General features: G+C 36.0%; 1 protein-coding gene and 1 long non-coding RNA gene across 4 annotated transcripts in view; both read left to right on the top strand.

Moving 5' to 3' along the window:
• Nucleotides 1-1,710: 1,710 nt before the first annotated feature.
• Nucleotides 1,711-6,280, top strand: LOC311092296. Its single transcript, XR_014608227.1, has 3 exons — nucleotides 1,711-2,338; nucleotides 3,165-3,317; nucleotides 4,799-6,280. It is a non-coding gene; the product is annotated as an uncharacterized lncRNA (long non-coding RNA).
• Nucleotides 6,281-10,865: 4,585 nt separating this feature from the next.
• Nucleotides 10,866-16,722, top strand: part of micall1a (MICAL-like 1a) — a 30,604-nt gene continuing 24,747 nt past the window's right edge. For 2 of the 3 annotated variants that reach the window (XM_084128946.1, XM_084128947.1), the window contains exons 1-3: nucleotides 10,888-11,473; nucleotides 12,444-12,492; nucleotides 13,293-13,434. In XM_084128946.1, coding sequence (XP_083985072.1) covers nucleotides 11,331-11,473; nucleotides 12,444-12,492; nucleotides 13,293-13,434 — 334 coding nt within the window. In that variant the 5' untranslated portion in view covers nucleotides 10,888-11,330. Of the gene's footprint in view, nucleotides 11,474-12,443; nucleotides 12,493-13,292; nucleotides 13,435-16,722 lie in introns of all 3 variants that reach the window. The other variant, XM_084128945.1, reaches the window with a different exon arrangement.

Genomic DNA, 16,722 nt, shown 5'->3' with positions numbered 1-16,722 from the left:
GCGTTGTTAGGCACGACGCTAATATGAAACATTGGCCGAGGTTCTCGATTAAAGCCAGTGGGTATTAATGTCTGGCTATAATTGTTGTAGAAATTGTGTTACTGACGGTGCTGATCCACTTGTCCGTGCAACACTTCTGTCGCGCCGCGCTCCACTATATTCCTATGGGTGACGTCAAGCGACTTTGTCGCACCCGCAAAGCATTCCGGGAAGGCGGCGCTTCATTTGAAAAAATGCTGCGCGTCAAAAAGCTGGCCGATGCCCATCTTTATGCAAATGAAGTCCGTTAAACGCGACGCGTCTATCCAATAGAAGTAGAGCATATGGAGACGGAGGGAAGTCTCTCGCAGGTCCTCTGTTCTAATACGCTACATTTCCCACTCGGTCAAAACCACGCCCATAGCGGTTAACGCCCATCAACGTACCAATGTGGGGAGGCGTCGCGACACCACGCGACAGTCGTGTCGGACAAGTGGATCAGCACCGTGAGACTTCTGTACACCCCAATAGTTGTATTTCCAAAACAGCCTAATACATGAATGAACCTCATCGTCGATTATGGTCTAGTCTGAGTCTAACATCATAACTAACATGGTCAGGCTGGTTGTTTTCATGTTCTAATGCTGCGGCAGCTTCCCGCAAAAGCTCGATTACAATATAATCACATTTAAATAATTTTGTTTCACACATTCAACTCATGCACACGGGACGTCGATGACTTCGCTTTACAGAAGGCGTGTATCAGCGCCGTTACTAGAATAAGCCACACCCACTCATTAACATAGAATTTGCATGCAGGTTGTCTTTGAAAATGAAAACTGTGAAATAAAAGAGGAATTAAAATGAAAACGAAAATTTACATTTGTATTTGAATTGTGTCACTATTATTGCGTGAGCGTTACTAAAGAGCATTGTAAAAACTGTATTTGTAGTTTCTTTTTCACGTTTGGCTTTTCATTTTAATATTGGCAGTCTTGCCTCGAGACTGTAGTGAAAATGAAATGTGAAATCACCAATTGCATTTTATTTTTCAATTTGACAGGGATAATGCTGTGAAAATGAAATCATTTAATTTCATTCTCAATTTTGTCACATTTTTTGCGTACAGTTTTCTGTAATGAAATCGTTAATCTGGTTTTAATTTTCATTTTAATCATTTAATTTATTTATTTAAATTTGGCAGAAAATGCCTTCCATAGTAGTGAGTGAGTAACCATCTATGGTTTTACCTGTGGTTATCAAGTCTCACTGTTAGAATATTTTCATTTAAGCCTATAATAATTATAAATAAAATAATTCTTACCAATAGCTATGATCTTGTATAATTCATATTTTTGTACATAGCTGTAAATAAGTTATTTATTAAATACTCATAAATCTGCATACTGTTGGGTACCACATTTCCAACACTGTAAAATCCAATAGCTTTCCTGACTCACATATAGTTAGTAAACTTTACTCAGTAATAAAAAATACATACTTCTTACTAGGTTTTGTTGAGTTACAGTCAATTGCAGGGTGAAAATAACAAGTTACTCAATCGTTTGAGTGACGCTTACTTGAAATAAGCAAGTAGCAACAAAGGATGCAATGACGTTACTAAACCAGTGAGAGGCAGCAGTGAATTAAAGCATGCCTAATGTGCAGAAAAAACAAAGAAGAAGAGGCGGCACTTGTGAGAGCCTGCTGTTAGCATCCCATTGACTCCCATTCATTTTGGCGTCACTTTGACAGCGAATAACTTCACATCTGAGGCGTTTAAAGACTCCATTCGTCCATTATTTATTTCTAAGAAACACGAAAATGTATAAAAGGCTTCATTACCTTGTAGCTTACGTTATGGCCCCGTAGAAGCAATTTTTGTAAAAATAGGCTAACGATTGCGTCATAGCCACGCGACTCTCTGTCGCACAGTAGGAAATTACCGTATGGACAGGAGGAGAAGCGCGTGGGCAATCGGGAGGACGTGGAGGCAAAATGACAAAGTAATTAATCAGAACACCTACTAAAAGTTGCTCCTGCTCTTAGCTCATAGACAGCTCCTACTCACACTCTCCGTCTCTGCAAGTCTCGGAAGGGAATGATTCAGATTTCTCTTGGCACAGCTACTAGAAGACAGACGGTTTGCTCACGTCACATCTACGGCGTCAAGCTCAGTTTGAGTCTGCGCAGTACGCTGGACCCCCAGGAAGTAAGAGTTTCTAATTGGCTTCACTTTGTCTCCGTTGAATCCAATGGGGTCGCTGTGTCCATTTATTTTACTGTCTATGGGAAAGACTTTGACAGACTACCTACATTTTTATCTGGAGCTTCGCTACGTTTTTGGAATAATAATAAGGTGAGTAATCAAGCATGCGACTTTTGTGTGAATGTTTTTTTTTTTTTTACTGTCTGTCGCCAATTTTTACTGATTTCCTTAATGTCTAACGTTACCAAATAATTGAGATAATTAGAGCTTGAAGAATATGGGTTTTTTTTGTTTTTTGCGCATAAAACTATCAGCTACCAAGACAGTTCCTGGAATGCCTGAAAAGAGATTTATTTGTCCCAAATGTAAGAATTATGGTTTTCTATTTTACCATTTTCACTGATGCATTCTCCTCTGTTGGCATTGGTTTATAAATTATTAAGGTTCCAAATCTGGTGAAATGCGCACATCTACAGTTAAAGGTAACCTGCAGCTAATGTGATGTATGTGATGCTTTTTGACAGTATTTGTGATTTCACAACAGCATTAAACTATTATTTTTTAAATTGAGTAAATTCAGATTCTACGGAGCCCCTGAGGGGACCTGTGAAAAAAAAATAAAAAATAGGACTTTCGCGTGCGCACGAGAAACGCGTGCGCACGAGAAACTTTCGCGTGCGCACGAGAAACTTTCGGTTTGCATTATAGCGTCATTAATACAAATGTGGAAATATGGATGATGTATATATCATTTATGTTGTTGTTTGACATGTTTTGAAGTGTATATTTTAGCAAAAATCTCAAGCAAGGTGCTATTAAAGACAAGACTTAGAGGCATTTTAGTCACAATTCAAATAATTGTATTAACTTTGAATATAGGCCTACTTTTAATAAACTTTGTATTTGTATGTGTATTGATAAAAAATAAACAACAGGCTAATAATCTTTTTCTTTTCTTTTTTTTTCTGTGTTGCAGAGTTTAACAGGATAGTCCCCACAGATCTGCAGACTGCAGAGTAACTTTTATGGTGCTGTGGATCGCTACACACCACGCTTTGTCACAATCTTCAAGTCTTCAAGAAGTACTGGAGAGAAATTAGATGAGCTTATGCAGCAAATTAATACAGGGGTGAGTTTACTGCAGCCTTAATTTTTTATTATTCTGAGTTGATCATGGTTTTGCTTACAATCTATCTAGCTGTTGTCTAAAGTATTGTGGGGTTTTGTTGATAAACTCTTTAACTGTGGACTGTAATCTTAAAAATGAATAAAAATTTCCTGATAATTTACTCACCCCCATGTCATCCAAGATGTCCATGTCTTTCTTTCTTCAGTCGAAAAGAATAATAATAAATAAATAATAATAAATTAAAACAAAGATGATGTAGAGACTTTAAATCTGCATTCAGACTGACATTTGAACCTTCTTTGAACATTTGAAAAGTTGGTTGCCATTGAAGTCCATTATATGGAGAAAAATACTGGAATGTTTTCCTCAAAAACCTTAATTTCTTTTCGACTGAGGAAAGAAAGACATGGACATCTTGAATGACATGGGGGTGAGTAAATTATCAGGATTTTTTTTTTTTGAAAGTGAACTAATCCTTTAATAGTCACTTCTCCACTTAAAGGCATAATGGTAATGACACTTTTTTGATCTTCAGATCTTTTTTGATCTTCAGAACAAAAAATGAAGATACTTTTAATGATATCCGAGTCCTTTCTGTTCCTCAATAGGCAGCAATTAAATAAATAATTAAAGTAGCTCATCTGACTCCAGTGATTTAACCTCATTTCATGAAGCAACATGAGTGCTTTTTGTAAAAAAACAAAAATGTTTTACTAAATCTTATCGAATTGTTCAAAGAACAACAACTGGCTGCTCATGCATGAGCAAAACACACATACTTTGTGATGTCCTCTTGAACATGCATTGCAGGTCAGTTATTTTGTAAATAAAGTGGAATATTGTTTTTTTGCACAAAGAAAGTACTCGCACTGCGTCATAAAATTAAGATTATATATAAGATTATATATATATATATATATTAAATTTGCATGGATTACTTTGTCTTTCTTACCTTTCTGGGGCTTTAAAGTGCTAGATGCCTAGGCTGCCTATGAAGGGGTTCATAATAAATATCTTCATCTGTGTTCTGAAGATAAACAAAAGTCTCAAAGGTATGGAATGACATGTGGGTGAGTAATTAATGACAGAATTTATATCTTTGGGTGAAGTAACCCTTTAACAAAATTATTTTTACTGTAGTTTTAATTCAATACCTTGCATACTTAAAGGGATAGTTCACCCAAAAGTTAAAATTATCCCATGATTTACTCACCCTCAAGTAATCCTAGGTGTATATAACATTCTTCTTTTAGACGAATACAATAGACGAATAGAAAATGTCCTGTCTCATCCAAGCTTTATAACGGCTTATCATTATAAGCTTTTTAATATTTTTTTGAAGTCCATCAAAATGCATCCATGATAAAAGTGCATCTTTCCATCATTAAAATATACAGCCATTCACTATAAATCATTTTTAAATTATAAATGCCTTTTCACTTTTCTCTGTTGTAATATTTTTATTGTTTGGTTTCATTCAGGTATGTGATGTTGATGAAGCCTGGGCACAACTATCTGTTGGGGTGCTAACTGTCAACTTCCCTCTCTAAAAAAATAAACTCTACCTTTGCCCAGTGTCTTCTGCCATCATTGTTGAGAGAGGTATTGTAATGGATAATCTGCAGAACCTGCCTCAGGCAATTTGCATCTATTTTGGTCTGTCTTATGCTTTAAATTTGGATTACCCAAAAGACTTTAAACTTCATTCAGAAATGTATGCTTGCTTTGAGACAGAACAAACTCTCACCAAAACTGCAATCTTTGAACAATCTCCTGTTGAGTAATCAAATGTGCAAGATTGATGTTTGGCATTAGATTACATTTGTTTATGACAGTGGAATTAGATTAGTTGATAGAAAAATAAAAGGGAAACTAAGCCACTTGTTTAAAATTGTCAGCCCATTAGTTCATGAGCAAGTTAAAGGGTTAGTTCACCCAAAAATGAAAATTCTGTCAGTAATTACTCACCTTCATGTCATTCAAAACCCGTAAGACCTTCGTTCATCTTCAAAACACAAATAAAGATATTTTTGATGAAATCTGAGAGCTTTCTACCCCCCAATGACCGCAACGTCATTGTAACATCAAGAAGTATTCTTGTTGCTTCATAACATTAAGGTTGAAGTACTGTAGTCACATGGACTATTTTAACTATGTCTTTACTACCTTTCTGGGCCTTAGAAGTTGCAATGACATTGCAGTCTATGGAGGGACAGAAACCTCTCAGATTTCATCAAAAATATCTTCATTTGTGTTCCTAAGATGAACGAAAGTCTTACGGGGTTGGAACAACATGAGGGTGAGTAATTACTGACAGAATTACAATTTTTGGGTGAACTAACCCTTTAAGAATCTGTCAGTGTATTAATTTCTAATGTACATGTGTGTCAGAGACATTGCTTTTTCATCGTTTAGGCTTAAACGATGAAATACTATTCCATCATTAATGAATGTAGCCACTTTTTTTGCACTTCTATATACCAAGTTTGGTCTCCGAAGTGTTATTGATTAAAGTGAGTCATTGTTATGTATTGAATTGTTAAAGCTGTTTGTTGAGAATCTGTTAGAGTCAGGGTATGGTCTCAAATATATTTATTTTTATTCAGATTTTATATACATTTACTAATACGTTATTAAAATCAAAGTTTGTATTTGTTAACATTAGTTAATGCACTGTAAACTAACATGAACAATGAATAGCTGTATTTTTATTAACTAACATTAACAAAGATTAATAAATACTGTAATAAATGTATTTCTCATGGTTAGTTCATGTTAGTTAATACACTACCTAATGTTAACTAATAAACCTTATAAAGTGTTTCAGTTTTCTTGTTTTCAAAAAAATGTAAAAACCTAAAGTGACTATTTACATAAATTGTATACCCCACTGCAAACTTGTGTGGACCACCCCTGTGTCAGTTGTTTAGAAAACAAATACAATAAATGTACCTTTGAACTGTATCATTGCCTTACATTTATTTGTCCAGTTGTAAATGTTATCTTTGTAAAATTGTGAAAGTATTCTCAATGATAATAGATGATTGATAGCACTTAAGTTATTGGAGTAAAGCTTACTTGCTATTTTAAGTGCAATCGGTTTGCATGGTTTTAACAAGTAAAGTAAACTCAGTAATTCCAAGTTGTATGCAGAAAACATCAGAGTTAACACAACTAGCATAAATGAGTACATTTAAAATAAATAATCAAGTATACTATACAAATTAGTTTTAAGTTACTGGAACTCTCTTGTAAGTGTACACTACTAGACATGCACTTGTTAATACTACATACTATTCCTATTTCACGTTACTTAGTTTTTTAAGTGCAATCGGTTTGCATGCTTTTTTTGAGTAAGCTGAACTAATCGGATTTTACAGTGAAGTAAATACAATACTTTTTTAGGTTTACTTTACCTTATTTATTGATACTGTTATGTTTCAATAAGTAATAAATAATGTTTCAATAAATAAGCTAAACCCACCGGCCCTCCTCAACATTTCGATTTAATAATCCGGCCCTCAAATGAAGCTAATTGAATAGCCCTGACCTACCCAGCCAGCAATGACATGTGGGGCCCAGATGAGGGCTTCATGGGCGGCAAATGTGGGCCCCATTATGGGCTTGCACCCGGGATCCACATTGGGGCAAGCCATGGAAGCCCAGACGTACTAAAAGTGGGACCTGTAAGGGTACTGCATGGGTCTTAATTGGGAAATTCATGTCAGACCCATTTGGGCCCCACATGTCATTGCTGGCTGGGTAGGGGCATAACATTGCTCACTTTTCATGCAATTCATTTCATATAGTATAGCTCATAAGTCAAGTCTCAACTCTTGTTTAAGACATTGTTCATATGTAAAAAAAAAATGCTTAATCCAATATGGAATGGTAATGCTTGAAAGTTCTGTTTTCTCCGATTTGAGGTACAGTGGAGAACTTTGGTTATACCAGCTATAATCCTCTAGATAGAAAGGTCATCTTGAAGCTTATAAACTTGGGAAGTTTTTCATGTACATTTGAGGCAGTGATATATATAATAAAATGCTTGAAAATTATCACTTTTGATGACAATTTGTCAGGCGGACAGCCATTTTTTGGGTATGTTGAGGGTGATATTTGACAGAAAAAAGGCAGCAATGCCCAGAATCTTTTTCTGCTAGTTTCCCCTATGTGTCAGGATACACCATGCAAAATTTTAGGGTTATATGGCCATTTATGTAGCTGCAGTACCTTTATATTCACAATTACATCATTCCGCCAAAAGCTTTTCCCAAAAAGGGTGTTTTTTGGCCCCTGAGACCAAACGGGGCCGAGTTGGGGGTGGTCATTATCAACTTGTGATGGCCCAAGGTATAAGATAATAGGAAATAATAGTGAAAAAAAGGTAGCAAAAAACATCCTGAGGAGTGGACCTGGCTCCCGGCCTATTAATGCTCATTTGTTTAAACAACCGTGATGTAGCCTATTGTTCTATTGTTCTCTTTTAAAATTGTTCTCTTATGTTTGATTGTAAAACATGTTTTTATGTGTATGAATTATGAGTGAATATTCCCAAACTTTCTGACATTGTGATCTCTATGGGTTATGTGATGTAATTTTATTTTAAATATATATATATATATATATATATATATATATATATATATATATATATATATATATATAACAGAACTTAAATTACATCCAGTTTATTAGCAACACCGTGCCTGAGATATGCACCGTCCCGTGAATCCCTCGATATCCGTCCTTGATCTCACAGAGTCTGATCCACTGTGAAAAGAGAGAAGTTCAGTGAACTGTCCCATCTTGCCTGCACTTTTTTCACTCCTCCCCTCACTGCAGCTGCCTAGTCTCGACTACATTTCAGGCGAGGCAAGGCGCATCTCAAACAAGCCTATAATCTTGCTGATTCTCTCGTGAGAAGTGAATTGCAGTTTCTCTATGTTGATTGGCTGTTCGCTACTGATGTCACACTTTCATATGCACATGCTTCATGAATTTGTGATCAAAGCCTGAGTTGACAGAGAAAGTTGATGACCTGCGTGGTTTAAATTAACCTGATTGAATTGGTTTGGTTTTGTAAACTGTCTTGAATCTAATCCCGTAACCCTGAGCTTGTTCAATTCCATCATGGTATAGGCCCCAGCTCCCAGGTCATACTTGGAAGCAAGGGCTTACAATGGAAAGTGGACATACATAATGTGTGGAGAGTCCCACAAGTAGGCTAATGTTTTTTTACATGGTGTATTTAACCCATGATTACTTACTTTGATACTTTATTTGAACCAGTTATTTTTGCTTGTTATTATATATTTGTATTTTAAGTCATTTTAAAGGTTGTTGTTCACTTGGATCTACAAACCCTTTCCAAAAAATTAGAATATCATGGAAAAGTTTATTTATTTCCATAATTCCATTCAAAATGTTAAACTTCCATAGATTATAGATTCAGGGCCCACAACATAAATGATTTCAAGTATTTAGTTGTTTATTTGTACATAATTTGGGCTTCCAGCTCATAAAACCCACGAAAACAGGATTTCAAAAAATTAGAATATTACATGAAATCACACAGTAATTACACAGTGATACCATGGTCATTGAACCAGGTTTTGGTTATTTTGGCAGTGTGGGCAGGTGCAAATCCTGCTGGAAAATGAAGTCAGCATCTCCATAAAGCTTGTCTGCTGAAGGAAGCATGAAGTGCTCTGAAAATGTCCTGGTAGACGGCTGCGTTGAGTGGACAGCACAGTGGACCAACACCAGCCGATGACATGGCTCCCCAAACCAACACAGACTGTGGAAACTTCACACTGGACTTCAAGCATCTTGGATTGTGTGCCTCTCCATTCTTCCTCCAGACTCTGGGACCTTGATTTCCAAATGAGATGCAAAATTTGCTCTCATCAGAAAAGAGGACTTGGTCCACTGTGCTTTATTAAATCCAGAGTCAACGCAGCCGTCTACCAGGACATTTTCAGAGCACTTCATGCTTCCTTCATTTTCCAGCAGGATTTGCACCTGCCCACACTGCCAAAATAACCAAAACCTGGTTCAATGACCATGGTATCACTGTGTAATTACTGTGTGATTTCATGTAATATTCAAATTTTTTGAAATCCTGTTTTCGTGGGTTTTATGAGCTGGAAGCCCAAATTATGTACAAATAAACAACTAAATACTTTAAATCGTTTAAGTTGTGGGCCCTGAATCTATAATCTATGGAAGTTTAACGTTTTGAATGGAATTATGGAAATAAATGAACTTTTCCATGATATTCTAATTTTTTGGAAAGGGTCTGTATTTTTATTACCACTTTTTTTTTAATCCGATTACTCCATCGATGGAATAATCGGTAGAATTCTCGATTACTAAACTAATCGATAGCTGCAGACCTGTATGTAAAGCACTTAGAATTGTCATTGTGTATGAAATGTGCTGTATAAATAATCATGCCTATTATAATTATAATTCTTCTTATTATTATTCCTATTATGGAGTGTCTATTTACACCGCATTCTTTTTTTATATTTAAAAGTGATTCACCCATACTTTAAAATGAAAATGAATAGGCCTAGGCTACTATAGATATGAATAAATTATGTAGTAGACTTGAATGTACAATAATGTAATACATTTTAAACACGGTTCATTTTGACTGGCTGTCCAGCGAGAAACATGCTTTTTGCCATTGAGTGGTGTAGGCCCTACATACTGTACAGTTATTTCTGCGTCTGCAGCACGGTACGTCAGCAGCCGTCATTCCATGATGACTCAACTTCCAGGATTATTACTTTTGAAAAATATTTTCAAGGGACAAGAAAGAGGAGTGTCTCAGCCTCAGACGTCATGCCCACAATCGGTCTGACTACGTGAGACTAGGGGGGATGATGGATGTCGTGAAATATTTATATATATATATATATATATATATATATATATATATATATATATATATATATATATATATATATATATATATATATATATGAAGAGTTCAGATGCAAAAGCCTCTAAGTGCCATCTGAAATTTTCTTCTAGAATGATCATTTTTATAAAGCTTGTAGTTCAGTAATTTCAGTTAAATGACAATTAATAGGTAATTTACATTGCCATTTAAGTGAAATTATTGAACTTAAATATACAAGCTTTCTAAAAATGATCATTCTAGAAGAAAATTTCAGATGGCACTTAGAGGCTTTTGCATCTGAACTCTTCATATATATATATATATATATATATATATATATATATATATATATATATATATATATATATATATATATATTAGATTATATATTTTATTTTTATTTAGCTTATTTCACTCTTTGTTTACCATCACAGTTTTAAACACGTTAAAAAAAAAATCAGAATTCGTTTTTGATAGACTATAATTTTAAAATAAAACGATTACATTATTTTATTGCTGCTGCGTAAATAAGAATATGATAGAAAGACCCATCAAGCCAGACAAGACAAATAAATAAAATCGTTTGGTAAGGTTTGTTTTGTAATTTGTACCAAATCGGACGTGACTTTTATTTTGACAATAAATATCTTGGCGTATGAGTCTGAACGCCTCTGTCTGTCTGAGCAGTCTGTACACCAAATTCGTCAGTACACGTTACGCCTAAAAGAGTATTTAACTGTTAGGGGTTGGGCCTACTTTATCCTGCTTTCTGACTTTGTATCTTTTTTTTTAAATTGAACGCCGAAGTATCATTGCTTTCTCATTTTGAAAGACGGACAGTCAAGCCTGTAACTCAAGTTGTTGGAGTTTGACTCCATTCGTGTTGATTTTTTGGATTAAAGACAGTCCGGTCAAAGCTCTACTCGTTGTCCATACTGCTTACTTTGATCGAATGGAATCGGAGAGATTTCAGACAGCCGGATCTAACTGCACCGGATAGAGACATGTGGAAAGGGGTTTCTCATGAACTCTTAGGTCTTCATTTGTATTTCAAGATCCGGATCAGGCAATAAGTGTGGATTTGGGATTGAATCTCGACCATGGGCTCTCTAAAAGCTTTGCAGGACTGGTGCAGGAACCAGTGTGAAAGTTACAATAATGTGAATATTACAAACATGTCTTCATCCTTCAGAGATGGACTGGCCTTCTGTGCCATTATCCATAGAAACAGACCTGATCTCATGTGAGCATCTTTGACACTTCATTTTTTCATTTGTTTGTATTTTCCACTTCTCTGAATATGACATAACGTACCTCCTGAAATGTCATCATCTTAAATAAGTCAGGGCATCTTTAACAGATGGAAACGTTGTTTCCTTACATGCTTTTTGAAGATGTAGCTTGTATTGTGCTATTGTTAGGTGTGACTTGAAATAAACAGGAAGTGACAAGCTGTCTGGTTCACAATAGGAATAGTTCAACCAAACTTGAAATTTTATCATCATTTATAAACCCTAATGCCGTTCCATTTTCTTTCTTCTGAAAGAAGAAACTATATGAACAATGTGTTAGTTGTTTTTATGCATCCAGTGAAATTCATTGGGGTGCATTTGTTGTGTAAAATTAATTAAAATTAAAACAGTGAAGTAAAATGAACTCCAGTGATTTAATCCAAGTCATAGAGTGGAATGATTACTTGGTATGATGAGAACATACAGGTTTATTAGTAAAAAACAACAACAACAACAAAAAAACCTTAGTGTTAATTTAAAATGTATAATAAAAGCTTAACATAATTTAATTAGTATTGTTAAATGTAATTTCACCTCCAAGACATAGCAGCAGATAAATACAAAATAATTCATACAAAAATATTGAGGAATGGAGAATGTTATTAGGTTATTTAAAGTGTCATGATTTGTGTCCCAGCCACACAGGCTTTAAAAGAGAGATTACATTTACACATCACAAATAAATTGTATGTGAAGTTCACCCTATTTTAATTTGAGTTTTGTTTTATTTGTATTCTAGTGTAATTCTAAACGCTGACAAAATCAGCTTTTATCTGCAAAATTAGCTTTTAGACAAGAACATTAACATGTCACACACACACAAAAAAAGCCAATTATCATCTATTCCTGTATATTTTTAGTACTCATTGGGATGTTTGATTTGTGACTTTACACTTGCTAAAAAATTTTTTTGTCCCCTAGAGATTTTGACTCCCTCTCAAAAGAAAATGTCTTTGAGAACAATCATCTGGTGAGTATTACACAAACAGCTGATCAAAAATGAGATGGGGAGGCTATAATAATTCTGACTTATGCTGTTGATATAAATAATTATGCAGAATAAACCGCTAGCTGTTGACAATTCTTAAATTGTGTGGGTTTTTTTTTATAACGGCTCTAGAAAGAGGAAGTGGTTGCAGCAAAGCACCTATATTTGTGTCAGTCATATGACTGAGTAATGCTAACTTTTTTTGTCATAAATCATCTTTTTAGCCCATTGTGACTGCATAAACAGTGATGTAAATGTGTACATGTTACAATGTTATACTAAAACCCATTTTTTTATACAGTTGTCTTTTTTTACTGCGTAAATGCATTTTCCTTAAAGTGTTTTTAAATAAATTGTTCATAAAAACATTTTAAATGTAAGTCGACTTTGACTATAGTTAACTGTAAACTGTAGAACCAGATACTGACAGCTAGTGTAGATATTGGTTGTTAAGTGTTTTGTTATAACATGTCATGTGGTTGTTACAATTGTTTAAATAGCATTTTGTTCACGCAAAGCTGTGATCTGCTATTCTGAAAAGCTTTCTAAGCTAACGGACAACATCATTATGGACAAAACATGCTAATTACTCCTAAAACAAGACATTTAGGACTGGTGTATGGCTTTGAAAAAGTTTTTTTTTTTTAGCCTCTACTGTATTTTTATGACTGTATTACGTGTATTTAGTATGACAGTATGTGTCATAACTAAGGTTTTTTTGTGCTGTTTTTGGTGGTTCATACTCTGCTGTTATGCAACCTTTCTCTCTTTTTTTTTCAAAGGCATTTGAGGTTGCTGAGAGTGAGTTGGGTATTCCAGCCCTGCTAGATCCAGAAGACATGGTGTCCATGAGAGTGCCTGATAGATTAAGCATCATCACCTATGTATCTCAGTATTATAACTACTTCACCAACAAATCTCACAGTGAGTATTGGACACCATATATAGATATGCTGATTTATACCAATAATTTTTTTTACACCCACAAGCATGCGCCCGGAGAGACAAACGCATGTCCAAGTGCTCTGTGCGTCTCTAAACAGACAGTGAAAATGGCATTTTTTATTAGGGCAGTTATTGAATTTTGCCACAAGTAAACCTACTGCTTTTAATGAGAAACCACATGGGAATTTCATCATCATCATGCGATTAAGTGGTAGGGTATAAGTTTGTCATCATGAGATGATATTTTAGGGTACAATTTAAATTTGAACAACCATAATAAAGCCACAATAATTTTACATTACATATTACAATAACGTTACTATTATGTACATTCAGGACTTGACATTAACACCTGCCAGCCCGTCAAATGCGGGTGGATTTCAGCAGTGGCAGTCTTCAACAGCGAGTTGACACACAAACCTCAAACCCAAAGTGCGCACACATAAAGCCGCATCTCAGTACTAAATTGAGTTCTTTTTTACAGTCAAATACACAAAAAATAATGTCAAAATTCCGGTCTCGGCGAGTATTCATGTACACAGTCAGTTATGTTTTAAGTGAACATAAAAAGTTGGGAAAGAAAATGCATGTGTAACAGTATAATGGATCCATGTGTCAGGTCTTAAAGTGATTGCAGCCTAATATACCTGCTGCCAAATTATGAGATAATATTAAAAATATCTATATGATACCCCATGATATCGATGTCAAAATTGTGGCCAGTAAAAATGCTGAGAGGCTAGTAACTAAAAAAGTTAATGTCAAGCCCTGTGTAAATTATACTGTTATGTAGATAAAAGTCTGCTAATCTCACCCCTAAGTGTGATTTATTTTTTCCTCCCAAACCGGTTCAATTCAGAAAGTTCCAGCGGAAATCCCGCCCTACAGCTAATTGAATTGGTTAAGGTTACAGTGATGGGTAGGTTTATGGATCAGTGTTTGGTGTAGGCAGTCAGTACAGTAATTGACATGACCAATGAAATCTTTAGAATCGACTGCAGGGCGATGAACCGCTGAACTGGTTTGGACAACCCTAAACCTAACCACTTCTCAGCAATATACAAGTAACAGGCAGATAAATGTACAGTAATAATCATACATACATGAATATATATATATATATATGAATATATATATGAATATATATATATATATATATATATATATATATATCAATTGTTATCTGTTGTGTTCTTCTGTGCATATTGGCCAGTAGGTGGTGATAGAGGTTCGTGATATGTGATATTGAGAACAGAAGAATAAGAGAGTCTGAAGTGTTGCACCAGCTGCTATCGGCGCTGTTCTATTTTGCTACTTCTATTGTTCATTAAAGAGTTCCTTATTTAAGAATGCCTTTCAATCCTTCTTACTAAGGATATAACAAATTGGCGACGAGGTACTTTTCTTTTTGGAGATGGCAGCTGTTTCTACTTTTTCCACGCCATTTTTTGAAGATAGGTCTGACTGCAGAACCGCAGAACCATACGTCATAGCAGTGTGAGGACGACAGCGCCAGCCTAACATACTATACATATCCACCTTACATACAGTGAGGAAAATAAGTATTTGAACACCCTGCTATTTTGCAAGTTCTCCCACTTAGAAATCATGGAGGGGTCTGAAATTGTCATCGTAGGTGCATGTCCACTGTGAGAGACATAATCTAAAAAAAAAAATCCAGAAATCACAGTGTATGATTTTTTAACTATTTATTTGTATGATACAGCTGCAAATAAGTATTTGAACACCTGAGAAAATCAATGTTAATATTTGGTACAGTAGCCTTTGTTTGCAATTACAGAGGTCAAACGTTTCCTGTAGTTTTTCACCAGGTTTGCACACACTGCAGGAGGGATTTTGGCCCACTCCTCCACACAGATCTTCTCTAGATCAGTCAGGTTTCTGGGCTGTCGCTGAGAAACACGGAGTTTGAGCTCCCTCCAAAGATTCTCTATTGGGTTTAGGTCTGGAGACTGGCTAGGCCACGCCAGAACCTTGATATGCTTCTTACAGAGCCACTCCTTGGTTATCCTGGCTGTGTGCTTCGGGTCATTGTCATGTTGGAAGACCCAGCCTCGACCCATCTTCAATGCTCTAACTGTGGGAAGGAGGTTGTTCCCCAAAATCTTGCAATACATGGCCCCGGTCATCCTCTCCTTAATACAGTGCAGTCGCCCTGTCCCATGTGCAGAAAAACACCCCCAAAGCATGATGCTACCACCCCCATGCTTCACAGTAGGGATGGTGTTCTTGGGATGGTACTCATCATTCTTCTTCCTCCAAACACGTTTAGTGGAATTATGACCAAAAAGTTCTATTTTGGTCTCATCTGACCACATGACTTTCTCCCATGACTCCTCTGGATCATCCAAATGGTCATTGGCAAACTTAAGACGGGCCTTGACATGTGCTGGTTTAAGCAGGGGAAACTTCCGTGCCATGCATGATTTCAAACCATGACGTCTTAGTGTATTACCAACAGTAACCTTGGAAACGGTGGTCCCAGCTCTTTTCCGGTCATTGACCAGCTCCTCCCGTGTAGTTCTGGGCTGATTTCTCACCTTTCTTAGGATCATTGAGACCCCACGAGGTGAGATCTTGCATGGAGCCCCAGTCCGAGGGAGATTGACAGTCATGTTTAGCTTCTTCCATTTTCTAATGATTGCTCCAACAGTGGACCTTTTTTTCACCAAGCTGCTTGGCAATTTCCCCGTAGCCCTTTCCAGCCTTGTGGAGGTGTACAATTTTGTCTCTAGTGTCTTTGGACAGCTCTTTGGTCTTGGCCATGTTAGTAGTTGGATTCTTACTGATTGTATGGGGTGGACAGGTGTCTTTATGCAGCTAACAACCTCAAACAGGTGCATCTAATTTAGGATAATAAATGGAGTGGAGGTGGACATTTTAAAGGCAGACTAACAGGTCTTTGAGGGTCAGAATTCTAGCTGATAGACAGGTGTTCAAATACTTATTTGCAGCTGTATCATACAAATAAATAGTTAAAAAATCATACATTGTGATTTCTGGATTTTTTTTTTTAGATTATGTCTCTCACAGTGGACATGCACCTACGATGACAATTTCAGACCCCTCCATGATTTCTAAGTGGGAGAACTTGCAAAATAGCAGGGTGTTCAAATACTTATTTTCCTCACTGTATACCATACCTAAACCTACCCATCTCCACCCCCTGACCCCTAAACCCATCCCTAAACCTACCCATCTCCACCCCTTAGATGCTTTTACCCCGCCCACTTCCGGCATCAGACT

The sequence above is a fragment of the Abramis brama genome (assembly GCF_963993115.1).
Source record: "Abramis brama genome assembly, chromosome: 11".
NCBI lineage: Eukaryota > Metazoa > Chordata > Actinopteri > Cypriniformes > Leuciscidae > Abramis > Abramis brama.
The sequence above is the reverse complement of the archived record's forward strand: the minus strand, read 5'-3'. Positions and strand labels throughout refer to the sequence as shown.